The following is a 13,399-nucleotide window of genomic DNA, read 5'->3' as shown; positions in this document are numbered from 1 at the left end:
GTCATTGGTGGTAGCTGGGCACCATCTAGTTCTTCTGGTCTCAGGCTGATGAAGTCTCTGGTTTATGTGGCCCGTTTGTCTCTTGGGCTAATACTTTCCTTGTGTCTTTGGTGTTCTTCATTTTCCTTTGCCCCAGGTGGGTTGGGACCAATTGATGCATCTTAGATGGCTGCTCACTAGCTTTTAAGACAGCTTGGGGGATTCTAATGTGTACCCAGGGATGAAACAACAGCCATAGAGGTGGAGCAGAACTTTCTTGTAGGCATGAGACACCCCCTCCAAACCCTCCTGGCATCCAGGCTCCTGGTGCTCCTGGGAGCTCGTTATCCTTGTAATCCCAGGCCTTAATGTGGTGACGAGCCTGGCTCCCCATAGGGCTCAGTGAGGGACTGGTCCACCCCTCAGGCTTTCTGTCGTGGGTGTCATACTGCAGTCACCAGCTGGCTCACAATTGCTTAGTGTCTCCTAAGGGACACTTCTTATGGGTTGTAAGCATTTCACCTTAGGCTTGGGCTAGGGGGCAGGTGGTGGTTCAGTGGTAGACTTTTTACCTTCCATCTGGGAGACATGGATTCGACTCCAGTGCACCTCAAGCACAGCCACCACCTGTCTGTCAGTGGAGGCTTGCATGTTGCTATGAAGCTGAACAGGTTTCATCTGAGCTTCCAGACTAAGATAGACTGGGAAGAAAGGCCTGACAATCTACTTTTGAAAATCAGCCAGTGGAGACCCTGTGGATCACAACAGTCCGGTTCTGATCATGGGGATGGCACAGACTGGGCAGTGTTTACTCCTGTTGTGTGTGGGGTCGCAGTGAGTCAGGGCTAACTCAGTGGCAACTAAGGACAGCAGGCTTGGACTGGAGATGCTGTTCAGCCACATTAGCTTCACAAGCCTTTATTGGTGATCTGTGCTAGACTTTTCCTTGCTAAGGAGGCATCCCCTCCTCCCTGCCTAGGAGGGGGGCTGGGGGCTGCTGGCAGAGACTAGCTGTTACTTCCAGGCCCCATAGAATGCAGCTAACAGCCGAGAATGTGAACCAGAGGTTCATTGTTTAAAAATCTGACTCACATTTGAACAATTATTACCAGCAGTCACCTCATTCTAGCACTGAAATACCTACTATTAAGATCCCAATCTATGATAGAAAAAAACACGATGCCCATTTAAGGTGAGGCCCAGCGTGTAGTGCTGTTTCTCGGTCCTATTCAGAAGAAACAAAGGAGGGTTGTGGGACAGAGGGTGTGACGTGGTGAAAAGAGAAGCATCAGAGAGAGCCTCCAAGTCCCGACTCCGACCTGCAGGCAGGTCACCCTCTGTCTTTCAGCCTCAGTTTCTGCATTTTTCCGTTGAGGATTACAGTACCCACCTCAAAGCCTGGCCGAGAGGGAGTCAATCAGATAACGCATGTGAAAGTGTCCTTGGCAGCTCCGACGCTATATAATTATTAGTTGTGACTATCAGTTTGAGAAACTGGCTTTCATAATGAGAAGCCCAATTACCCTGTGTAATGGGCTGGGGCAGCTGCGGGCGTAGCTGGGCTGGGCACGCAGGGCCCGGGTGAGGGGAGCTTCGCCCTTGGCCACCTTCTCATCCTTTCTTCTGTCTCTGAGCCACTGCTGTGTCCAGAGAGGTGTCTGAGGGGGAGGGCAGGAGAACCTGGGCTGGCGAAGGCAAGGGGAAGAGCTTTGCTCTGCAAGGGAAGGTAGGCCCACAAAGCGAATGAAAAGGGCTTTGCTCCGGGAGTGGGTGGCGGAGGTGGGGCAGTGATTGGAGAAGAGCAGCTCGAGAGGAGACTGGAGACTTACCTGTAACTGCCTGGATGTGCCAGGGGCCCTCCACAGCCTTCTCGGGCACTGCTGCGTTCCCCGCTCGGTGGCTTCACAGGGGTGCTCTGGGAACCCAGTGCCCACCACAGATGTGCTCTGGCCACCTACGGAGAGGGCTTCATCACCACCAGCTGCCATTGAATCGATTCCGACTCCCAGTGACCCTATGCTTGTCAGAGTAGAACTGTGCTCTGTGAAGTTTTCAGTGGCTCTTTTTTTTTGGAAGTAGATCACCAGGTCTTTCTTCCAAGGTGCCTCTGGGTGGACTCAAACTGTCAACCAACCTTTCAGTTACTAGCAAGCACTATAACTGTTTGCACCCCCAAGGGACTCCGTGGCAAGGGCTCAGGAGACGTTTGCCGAATGATGGAGAACCCAGTTGTGCTTCTAACCCATCAGCCACTCATTGCATTAGGTCTGCAGCCAAGCGCACGTGGCGGGGGGAGTGACTCTGGAGCCCACGATGGACAAGGGCAGAGAGTCCCTTTACCACGTCAGTCCCTCTGCCATCTCCATTATTTTGACAAGGAGATAAAGTCCTGAGGTCCCTTGAGTGATTTCCCACACATCTGTACAAACCCCAGAACAGTTAAGTGACCTGAGGGCAGCCAAGCACAGTAAGCTGCTCACAGCTCAAGGAGTCCTTACTTGTGGCTGAGGAGGCTTTGACTTTGGACTTGAGTGTAGTGTAGCTCTCTGCTTTCCTTGGAGTCCCTGGATAGTACAAATGGTAAATGCCTTCAGCTGCTGACTGAAAGGTTCCATGTTTGAGTCCACCCAGGGGTGCCTTGGAAGAAAGGCCTGGTGATCTACTTCTGAAAAATCAGCTTTTGAAAACGCTGTGGAGAACAGTTCTGCACTCACACACGTGGGGTTGCCATGAGTTGACTGGAAGCAACTAGTGCTTTATTATGGGGTTTCATATTGGCAGTTGCCTCCTCAGCTGTTTTGGGTGTGCCCATTAGGCTCTCCTGTAAGGGCGCTGAGGAAAGGCAGGCAGCAATGTTCAGAGCCCAGACAGGCTGAGAGTGGAATCCAACACTTTTGTTCCTTTCCCTCTTGCAGGAGCTGAGCCTTCCCTTTCGCTCCTTTGTGGGGTGGAACCAAGTGAGTGACAAGTCCCCTGTGTGCAAACCTTGGCTTCCTTACAGCCTTGCCAAAGTCCTGTCAACAGAAGATAATTGATAACATTTTCCTAGCTCCGATCAGGGCCAGGTTTAGGCCGAGCGCTGTGCACAGATTGGCTCCCTGGATGAGGTGGTTTGTCATTGTGTTTCTCATTGTTCAGTAGAGAAAATGGGGGCACGGAAAGGTGGAGTGCCCTTCCCAGGGTCAAACACCTTGTCACTGGTGGCGCTGAGAGTCCAACCCAGTGAGCCCATGCTAGGCCAGGTTGAGTCTCTGAGGACAGACCCCAAAACCACACCTCCTGCAATGGCCCTGAGGAACCTTGGGTGTGGGAATTCCGAGAATCTCAGTGATGGCACCTTGATTCTGAAGACTAATCTCTTGTTGGTTGTCCAGTTGCAGATGATGTAACACAGGAAAATGACTTGGAATTATCGAACTTGACCTGCTGTTGAGTGAAATGCAAAATAAGCTGAGCACCAGGGCTCTCTTTAATCCACCATCACAGTAGCCTGCTGCTGCTGCTGCATTAACCTAAGTAGTTAATAGGCAAAGTGGGTCAGTCCAGGTTTAGTGTCAGCCGACGGTGGCTCCAGGGCCACTGAGGAAGTCTTCTTTAAGGGAGACACATTCTTCTCTAACTCCATGCTGGCCGGGTCTTGGAAGAAGGAGCTCTCTCCAGGGAACTGCCCTGTCTGCTTTCCTGATAAATAGTTTATATCATTATTTCTACAGATGTGCTCAGTAGAGGAGATGTGGTCTCAGTAGATTAGGGATGGCTTTAAATTGGAAGTTTAGAATGTCCTACTGAGAGGTAAGTATTTGGTCCAAAACGATGTGGAAATGATCTTGTTTTATTCCTGTGCCCAGATGGAAGTAAGCCAGAAATCTCTATCCCATAGTTAACGGAAGATTGCAGATCTGAGGCCAAAACTTGGTACTTAGTTAGCTAACATGTCTCTCTTTCTTGTACACACACCAGCGCATACACTTTCTCTATTTTGGTCCTACCATGTCCCACAAACTGTGCTGAGCACTTTAATAATATTAATGATGATAACAGCTACTATGTGTCAAGTACATACCATATGTCAGGGATGTTCTAAGCATATTATGATTATTAATTGTTTTAATGCTCATTAAACTCCCATGAGGTAAGTATGATTATTTCCGTTTTTGTAAGTGAGGCCAGGAAAGTTAAGGAAGTTGTTGAAGATGGCACAGTTTATAAGTGGCAGAGCCAGGATTTGAACCCAGATAGTCTGACTTCTGAGCCCATATTCCTTAACTGCTAAGCTAAACTGCTTCAACATGACAAACCTTCACAACAACTGACCCTGTTGCCATCAAGTCGATTCTGATTTTATAGCAACCCTATAAGACAGGGTAGAACTGCCCCCATAGAGTTTCCAAGGAACGGCTGGTGGATTCAAACTGCTGACCTCTTGGTTAGCAGCCGAGCTGTTAACCACTATGCCACCAGGGCTCCTAACAACTGAAGGAGGTAGAATTCTTACTGTTTTATGTGTTAGAATACTGAGGCTCAGAGAGGGTAAGTAAGTTGCTTCCTGGTCACACAGCTAATAAGTGGTAGACAAAGGACTCGAACCCAGGTCCATTTACACCAAAGCCCATATTCTTACCCTTTAATGTTTTCATTCAGAGCTCACCAATCAGCCAGACCACTTATCCATTCAGTCTTTCAACATGTATTTATTAACAAAAAAACCAGTTGCTGTTGACTCACCTCCAACTCATGACAAGCCTGTATGTGTCAGAGTAGAACTGTGTGCCACGGGATTTCCAGTGGCTGATTTTTCAGAAGTAGATTGCCAGACCGTTCTTCCAAGGTACCTCTGGGTGGGCTCAAACCTCCAACCTTTTGGTTAACAGCCAAGTGCATTAACCAGTTATGCCACCCATTTATTAAACACCTACTACTGTCCCAGACAGGAGCCTTGGTAGTGCAGTGGTTAAGCACTCAGCTGCTAACCCAAAGGTTAGCAGTCTGAACCCACCCAGGGGCTCCATGGGAGAAAGATGTGGCAGTCTGCTTCAGTAAAGATTATAGCCTTGGAAACCCTGAGGGGCGGTTCTACTCTGCCCTATAGGGTTGCTATGAGTCGGAATCAACTTGATGGCAATGAGCGTAGACACCATGTTCGCTAGTAAGGCTGTACCACGATGGGGTCAATAGAGCCCCTGTCTTCACACACCTGGAGTCTATTTCCCAGGAGGACATCTCACCTGACACTCTCCCAGCTCCCTGTCCTTAGTTTCCTCTCTCCTGAGGTGCCGCAGAACCTTAGGTAGGTATTTTCTTTTGCTTTCACAGCTGCTTTTATGTTTCACTCCTCCCCTATGTGTACCTTCGTCCAGACCCACGGGCTTCCGCGTTCCTTTTCTCCCATCCTCCCATCTTACCCCCTGCTGGCCTTTCTTCCTGCTGTTTCCATTTCCTAGAGCAGGACCCATGTGGGAATAAACCAGAAATCTCTGTCTATCCCAGGGCTAATGGAAAACTGCAGATCTGTGAGCAAAACTTGGTGTCTAATTAGTTACTGTGGACTTCCTTGAAAACCTATGGAATGGACTGGCAGCATCAACAGGCTCCCAAGCTCTGGTCAGGACTTTGTTGCCCGTCTGTTTTATGGCACCAGTTGCATAGTTGTATACGAGAAGCTGTGTAATAACTTGCATTTGCAACCTGTTGTTTTCTAATACCAGCTCTATTCATGTGCCTTTTGACTTAATTTCTTGTAACCAAGGTCTTACATCATCGAGTCATGTTATTTTTAGCTCTAATTGCCGCCACAAAACTGCTTTTTGGTCCAAATATCATGGCCTTTAACTACTGTAGCTCAGTTTGTCTACATAAACCAAAAACAAACCAAGCCCATTGCCGTTGAACCATATTCCGACTCATGGCGACTCTATGTGTTACAGAGTGGAACTGCTCCATAGAGTTTTCTTGGCTATAATCTTTACAAAAGCTGATAGCCAGGACTTTCTTCCTGCTGAGCCACTGGGTGTGTTCAAACTGCCAACCTTACATACTTTGGTTTAATTAATGCTGTGATAGGTATCATACAAGTCTTTTTTTTTTAATGGAATCTGAGGTATTTTTTGAAACCTAGAGTTGAGTCTCATTAATTCCCTCTTGGCATTTTTTGCATCAGTTGATGCTTCATCTGATTTCACCTGATGGTTTTGGCTGCGGCGTGCTTGATTGCTCTCAGGTATGCATGTTGTTAGCAGTCTTTCTGATGAACGTCCAGGGGAGTATTTTCTTCCAGTGCCCAGGCACGTGTGCCCCAGCTTGGTGAGCATCGGAGGGCAGGACAGAGAGATCTCATGGTCTCCAGGAGCCCCGGATGCTGTTCCTTAGGAAGACACAAATCCAAGGGCCAAAGGCTCGTAAAGGGAAAACAAAGACGTATTTTGGATACCACACATTTGGGGCACCTCTGCCATCAGCAGTCTTTAAAACTTGGGTCCCCTGAAAAATAAGGGAGAGGTGACACCTACAACAGCGTCTTGGAGAAACACGTCTTGTTCTTTTGACACCTTGGACAAAGATGTCTTCACATTTCAGATGCATAGTACCTGGCCCCAGACTTCAGGTGGAATGTTGATATACCTTTAAGCTCATGTGTTTTTTGCATGTTTCTACAGTTGTCCCCAGTAATAGAAGGAGTTCCTGGGTAGCGCAAGTGGTTAATGGGCTCAGCAGCCAACCCAAAGGTTGATGGTTAAAGTCCACCCAGAGGCACCTCAGAAGAAAGGTTTAGTGATCCACTTCCAAAACATCAGCCATTGAAAACCCTGTGGAGCACAGTTTCACTCTGACCCACATGGGATCACCGTGAGTTGGAGTCCACTGGTTGGCCAATAGTTTTTATGAAGAAGGGACAGGATGGGGAGTATTAACATTGAGATGTGTGGCCAAAGAGTCATCACCTTCTGACCCTAGTTTGGTTTGTTTGCTTTTCTCAGGGACCTGATGCCGAGAACCCTGGACGGGCAGATCACCATGGAGAAGACGCCCAGTTACTTTGTCACGAGGGAGGCGCCGGCGCGCATCTCGGCCATGTCCAGGGACACCAAGCTGATCGTGGTGGTGCGCGACCCCGTGACCAGAGCCATCTCGGACTACACGCAGACGCTCTCCAAGCGTCCCGACATCCCCACCTTCGAGAACTTGACGTTCCGCAACCGCACGACAGGCCTCATCGACACGTCGTGGAGCGCCATCCAGATCGGCCTGTACGCCAAGCACCTGGAGCACTGGCTGCTGCACTTCCCCCTGCGCCAGATGCTCTTCGTGAGCGGGGAGCGGCTCATCCGGGACCCGGCCGGCGAGCTGGGGCGCGTGCAGGACTTCCTGGGCCTCAAGAGGATCATCACCGACAAGCACTTCTACTTCAACAAGACCAAGGGCTTCCCCTGCCTCAAGAAGGCCGAGGGCAGCAGCAAACCCCACTGCCTGGGCAAGACCAAGGGCAGGGCTCACCCCGAGATAGACCCGGAGGTGGTGCGGAGACTGCGGGACTTCTACCGGCCCTTCAACCTCAAGTTCTACCAGATGACCGGGCATGACTTTGGCTGGGACTGAACAGATTGAGGCTGTGTAACTTACCATGTGGCTTATATATTGAGAGAAATTATATGTATGTAAAATGTACAGAAATCTATTTTATAATAATTTATTTTTAGTTCATAAGCAATTAATTCACTAAGCTGCCTAGCCACACTCTTTAGAGAGTTAGCTTCATAATCTGTTAACATTCCAAAGTGTTTAACTCTGATATTTTGTTGTTCTTGATGGTGCTTCCATTTTCTCCTGCCCATTCTATTTAAAACGAAGAAAAGCACAACTTGGAGATTTTTGTTGTTACGGGTATTCAGCCTTCAGTCATCATCTGGACTCTTCACTTGCCTTCTCCTTGTGTCTTGGATCTCAGATTCTAGCTTCCATTTCACCTCCTGCCTGTGTACCTTGTAGGAGCGCTGAGCTGCCTCCGCACGGCTGTGCCTGCAGGTCATACCTCATGCAGCAGCTCCCTTGTTGATGTGTTACCATTCCCAAGGAGGTAGATGCCAAACCACAGAGCTAGGCTTCTTTCCAAGTTCACTCAGCACATGGAGGAATCACTGCCTTTGCAGAGACACCCATACCCTTTTGGGATCTGACTGCCAAGGCCCACTTACCGTAGCTTTTGTAGGATGATCCCGCATCTTCTTCTGCCCATTCCCGGGTTCATTTCCCGGCTTGAAGTGTGTGCAAGTATGAGCTCCCTCTTTTCCAGGTCACGGGTGTGAAATGCTTCTTTAGAAATAAAGATGATCTCCTCTAGTTTGTCTGTGAGCCCACCACGCTCTGTTCTCCGGGAAGACAGTTCTACTTTGACACACCAAAGAATCCCACAGGCTAGCAGAGCCTCTGGCACAAAGCAAGGGTGCTGGGCATCAAGCTCCGAAGGGGTCAGGTGCATCCCACACCATCAGCATCTGCCAAGATGCTGCTGGGTGCAGAGCCAGCCTTCACTGGGCACGCTCAGTAGGGTGACAACCTCAATGGGGAGAAAAAACAAAGGCCCCAAAATGACAGGTGGTCTGGCAGAGGAGGAGATCATTGGCACCCCTTCTTGGTGTCTGGAACTTCTTCCCTGGGAATCCTAGGTCCTTGCAGAATGACAACATGGTCTGCAGCCAAGAGCCAAACAGCAGAGCCAGGAGTGGCCCTTGTAAAGGCGGCTGGGAGAGCTGGCCCCATATTGTCTGTAAGCCCTCGAACCTGACACTTGTGCAGCTGCCCCTTGCTTTAGCCAGGTCTTGGCAGAGGGTTTGCCAGCATTGTTACTGCTGGTGCAGGATGTTCTCCCAAGCCTCTGTGTTGAGAGACCAATTGGGGATCATTGATAATGACTAGCTAGTAACAGTTGGTAATGATATATAGCAATATCACCTAATGACATATTCAGTCTGTTCTCAGTTTTCTAAGCGAGAATGCCTCAACCATAAAATAATTGTTTCATCAAGGAATATGTGGGACGATATACATCACATCAAAATGGTTGGGTTGTTACATTTATAAAGGAACTTTTGTACATTGTACACAATAACTTGCCTGATAGCGTAAGAAAACTGTTAGATGAAGAAAGAAACGGTAACTCATTTTGAGAAGCTGATCAGAGACGTCACTGGTCTTTACGGGATGTCTTGTTGACAGTCTGGTTTGTATTGTCCCACAAGTTGTAGTCCAGATCCAGCTAGCTTACGCTTAGCAGCCAAGCTGTCGTTGTGCAGGTTCTCTGTGGGAGGATGGCCACTGAGGGCTCCGTGCCTCCTTCACCAGTTGTAAAATTCATGCCGCAGCTTTCTTACTGACTCTGCCAAGTAGTGCAGAACCTGCAGCTTTGGAAAAGCACAGTCATAGCATGGTTCTCCCCCTTGCTGCTTGGGTATCAAAGATGTCTGTAGAAGAGCCAGTTGGACATGTTTTTTTCCTGTTGGAAGGCTGATTTGAAAGAAAACTAAGAACAGCTCTTTTCAGTTACAGCATAAAATTACTTAACGTAAAAATCAACATCCAAGTCCTCCACCTAGTCCTGCCACGTCCACCTTCTGGCCACTTGCACGGCCTGTAGAACTGCAGAAAATGGAAGAGAAGGGCGTGCAACCAAGCGGGAGGGCAAACCAGACAGAGCTTTTCCTTCCCCTCAGGTCCCTGCCCTCCTCCCACGCTAAACAAGTTTCGATTAAGTTGTTTGTTCCTTGACTTAAAATAAAACTGAAACAGGAAATGTTCAGATAGAGAAGGATCATTTAGTTATGAACACTGAACTGGGTCAAAATTCTTTCCTGGGTCAAATCCTCGAATCCAAACAGATGTCAATAATTAGCACTGATGGAGTAAAACAAATTTTTCTATGTAATACAAATAAATCAAATACCATGTGCGTCTCTTCATAAGGGTCTGCTAGCTTATGTTTCTGACTGGTCCTGACATAGCATCTGCCCCCTGGTGACACCTTATCATGGGACAGTTATTACAGAGCCTGAGTCCCCATATCTTTTCCCTGGAGAAGTTATGCAACACGTAAAATTGAGCCTTGGGTTTCTTCCTGGCCTTGCAATCTGCAAGGCCACCATACTTTTTAGCTGCTAGAAGACATACATCATTTCACATTTTGGCAGATTGTCCCAGTACACGTGTTGGGTTTCTCCCAGTTTATGGGAAAACCTCTGGTACTCATTGTAGTATTTTATTCCTACCAGTTTTTTTTCTTTCCTCATTAAAAAAATGAAAAACAAAAAATTGGAGGTTTTTATTGTTCTTATCTATCACGGGCTTTCTTTGACTTTGTACAGTAGTATGTTAACTTGGTAGGTGGCACTTAGGTATTTTAGGTATAGTGACTGCATAATATATACTTACTTTGATAATGGAGGAGGAAAAATTGTCTTCATAAGATTATCTTTGGGAGTCATTTTTAGTGATGTGCATTTTAGACCTTTTGGAGAAACACATTTCAGATCCTGCCGGGATATTTTTGTAAGAAAGGAAAATAGAAGGTTCCAATAAACCAGAAACACTTGGTATGTATCTAAAATGCTGACACAGAAGTCGATGTCATTTTTCTTTTTAGTTTATCAAGAAGGATGATCCATAAAAAGTAAAGGTGTGGTTAGATTTCTTTTTCACTTTCATAACATTAATTTATGACTGAGTTTCATTCAGCCCAGTAATATGAAATACTGTGCAAATTCTAGCAGTGTGTCTTTCTATAACCTGGATGTTAGAATAGCCAATATGTACAAAAAAAATTAAAACAAGTATTTTGTCCTATGTATAACACAAATTAATTTTACACAGAGAAAGATGTTTCTAGGAAAATGAAATTCTGGTAATTCATACTGTTTCTTTGTATGAACAAATAAAATATATTTTACCAACCTGTAGGCACTTTTCATTTATATATTGCAGATGGGCAGGGTAGAAATATTGTATTCAATAACTAAGTGTGTATGCACACACATTCACTTACGTCTTTCAAATTTGAAGGATCCAATCCAGAAATGACTATCATCAACCAATCCACAAGAATTGGGGGTGGGCTTTTTTTATACTTATATTCATAGCAGTTACAGTCCTTGTTTCAGCAACTGGTCACGTGGTTATAGCTAGTATTTGGAACAACCTTCTTCCACCACCCATTCCGTATTGCCTTTACCTTTAGCAAGCCCCTCAGCTGGTCATGGTTCTTTGCCTTGTGGGGTGACCCAAACCTTCATTCCTGAAGGGTCTGAGCCATTAGTAGTCATGTTGGAATTGGGTTGCTGTAGTTTTCCATTGACTTTAATCACAGGGTCTGGTAGTACTAAGAGGCGTCCTAAGAGATCTCCTGCATTCCAGACATACTCTTCTTTACATCCACTGTTGAATATCAGTCCGGTTTCCACTTGGTAATCAGGATCAATTACACCAGCCAGTATGGTAACTCGCATTTTTGCCTGTTGATCCAGAGGCATAAGGAGCCCATAGTGGCCAAGTGGCATTCTTAATTTCCAGTTCAAGGGAATCAGTGATGTGCCTTGAGGTGGGAGCATTCCTTCCTTTGGAACTAAGATCTCTAGATCTGCGGAGCATAGGGTTGCGGGGACGGGAAGCAAAAATTTTGCCAGTGGGTCACTCGGGGTAACAGTGTTACCACTCCCATTTCCACACTTTGATTCCTGGACCCATGAATCCTGGCTATGGGAGAAACAGCACCATATATTGGACGCTGGTTTAGAGTATATACAGCCTCCTGGGCCCCAACCCTACAAGGTATTGCCACCTAGTTGGTGCCGTAATTGTGTCTTTAGAAGGCCATTTCATCATTCTGTCAAGCCAGCTGCTTCAGGATAATGTGGAACATGGTAAGACCAGTGAATTCCATGAGCATGAACCCATTACTACACTTCACTTGCTGTGAAGTGAGTCCCTTGATCCAAGGTGATGCTGTATGGGATACCATGACGGTAGATAAGGCATTCTGTAAGTCCATGGATGGTAGTTTGGGCAGAAGCATTGAGTGCAGGGAAGGCAAATCCATATCCTCAGTAATTGTCTATTCTGGTAAGAACCAACCACTGTCCTTTCCACAGTGGAAGTGGTCCAGTGTAATCAACTAGCCACCAGGTTGCTGGCTGATCACCTTGAGGGATGGTGCCATATTGGCTACTCATTGTTGGTCTCTGCTGCTGGCAGATTGGACACTCAACAGTGGCTGTATCCAAGTCGGCCTTGGTGAGTGGAAGTCCATGTTGCTGCGTCCATGCATAACCTCCATTCCTGCCACTATGGCTACTTTGTTCATGAGCTCATGGAGCAATGACGGGTGTGGCTAGGGAAAGAGGATGACTGGTTTTCAAAGAATGCATCATGCTCTCCACTTGATTGTTAAAATCCTCATCTGCTGTGTTCACCCTTTGATGAGCATTTGCATAAGACACAAATATCTTCATTTCTTTGGCCCATTCAGAGTGATCTATCCACATAACTCTTCCTCATACTTCCTTGTCTGCAATTTTCCAATCATGTTCCTTCCAAGTCCCTGACCATCCAGCCAAACCATTGGCTACAGCCCATGAATCAGTATACAGTCACACATCTTCCCCTTCCAAGCAAAGTGAACACCCAGGTGCATTGCTCAAAGTTCTGCCCATTGGGAGGATTTCCCTTCACCACTGTCCTTCAGAGAGGTCCCAGAAAGGGGCTATAGTTCTGCCTGCATATCACGCAGAACCACTTGTAAACCAGGCATGAGTTTTCTCTTCCTCAGTCAACTGATCATAAGGAACTCTCTATGAGGCCATAGGTGCAGACTGAGAGAGGGCAGGTAATGTAACAGGAGTGGAGACCGTGGGCATTTGGGCAACTTCCTCGTGAAACTTACTTTTGCCTTCAGGTCCTGCTCAGTCCCGATCCTGTATATACCACTTCCATTTAATGTTGGAGTGCTGCTGTGCACCTCCAACTTTATGACTCTGTGGGTCAGACAACACCCAGTTCATGATGGGCAGCTCAGGCCACGTGGTGACTTGGTGTCCCGTGGTTACACATTCAATCTCTACTAATACTAAGTCCCAGTAACAAGCCAAAAGCTGTTTCTCAAAAGGAGAGTAGTTATCTGCAGAGGATGACAGGGCTTTACTCCAAAATCCTAAGGGTCTTTGCTGGGATTCACCAATAGGGGCCCGCCAAAGACTCCAAACAGTATCTCTTCCTGCCACGGACACTTCAAGCACCCTTGGTTCAGCAAAGTCATAGGGCCCAAGTGGCAGATGGCTTGCATGGCAAACTGAACCTGTTATAGATCTTTCTCATGTTCTGGGCCACACTGAAAACTAGAAACTTTTCAATCACTTAATAAATATGATGGAGTAGCACACCC

The 13,399-nt window shown here is 47.0% G+C and overlaps 1 protein-coding gene across 1 annotated transcript in view; it reads left to right on the top strand.

The window, feature by feature from the left end:
• The window catches only part of HS3ST3B1 (heparan sulfate-glucosamine 3-sulfotransferase 3B1), a 53,929-nt gene extending 42,418 nt beyond the window's left edge, over positions 1-11,511 (top strand). Inside the window, exon 2 of the mRNA XM_004375968.2 lies at positions 6,954-11,511. Coding sequence (XP_004376025.1) covers positions 6,954-7,572 — 619 coding nt within the window. The 3' untranslated portion in view covers positions 7,573-11,511. The remainder of the gene's footprint in view (positions 1-6,953) is intronic.
• Positions 11,512-13,399: the final 1,888 nt, after the last annotated feature.

The sequence above is a fragment of the Trichechus manatus genome, unplaced genomic scaffold, assembly GCF_000243295.1.
Source record: "Trichechus manatus latirostris isolate Lorelei unplaced genomic scaffold, TriManLat1.0 scaffold00040, whole genome shotgun sequence".
Lineage (NCBI taxonomy): Eukaryota > Metazoa > Chordata > Mammalia > Sirenia > Trichechidae > Trichechus > Trichechus manatus.
The sequence above is the reverse complement of the archived record's forward strand: the minus strand, read 5'-3'. Positions and strand labels throughout refer to the sequence as shown.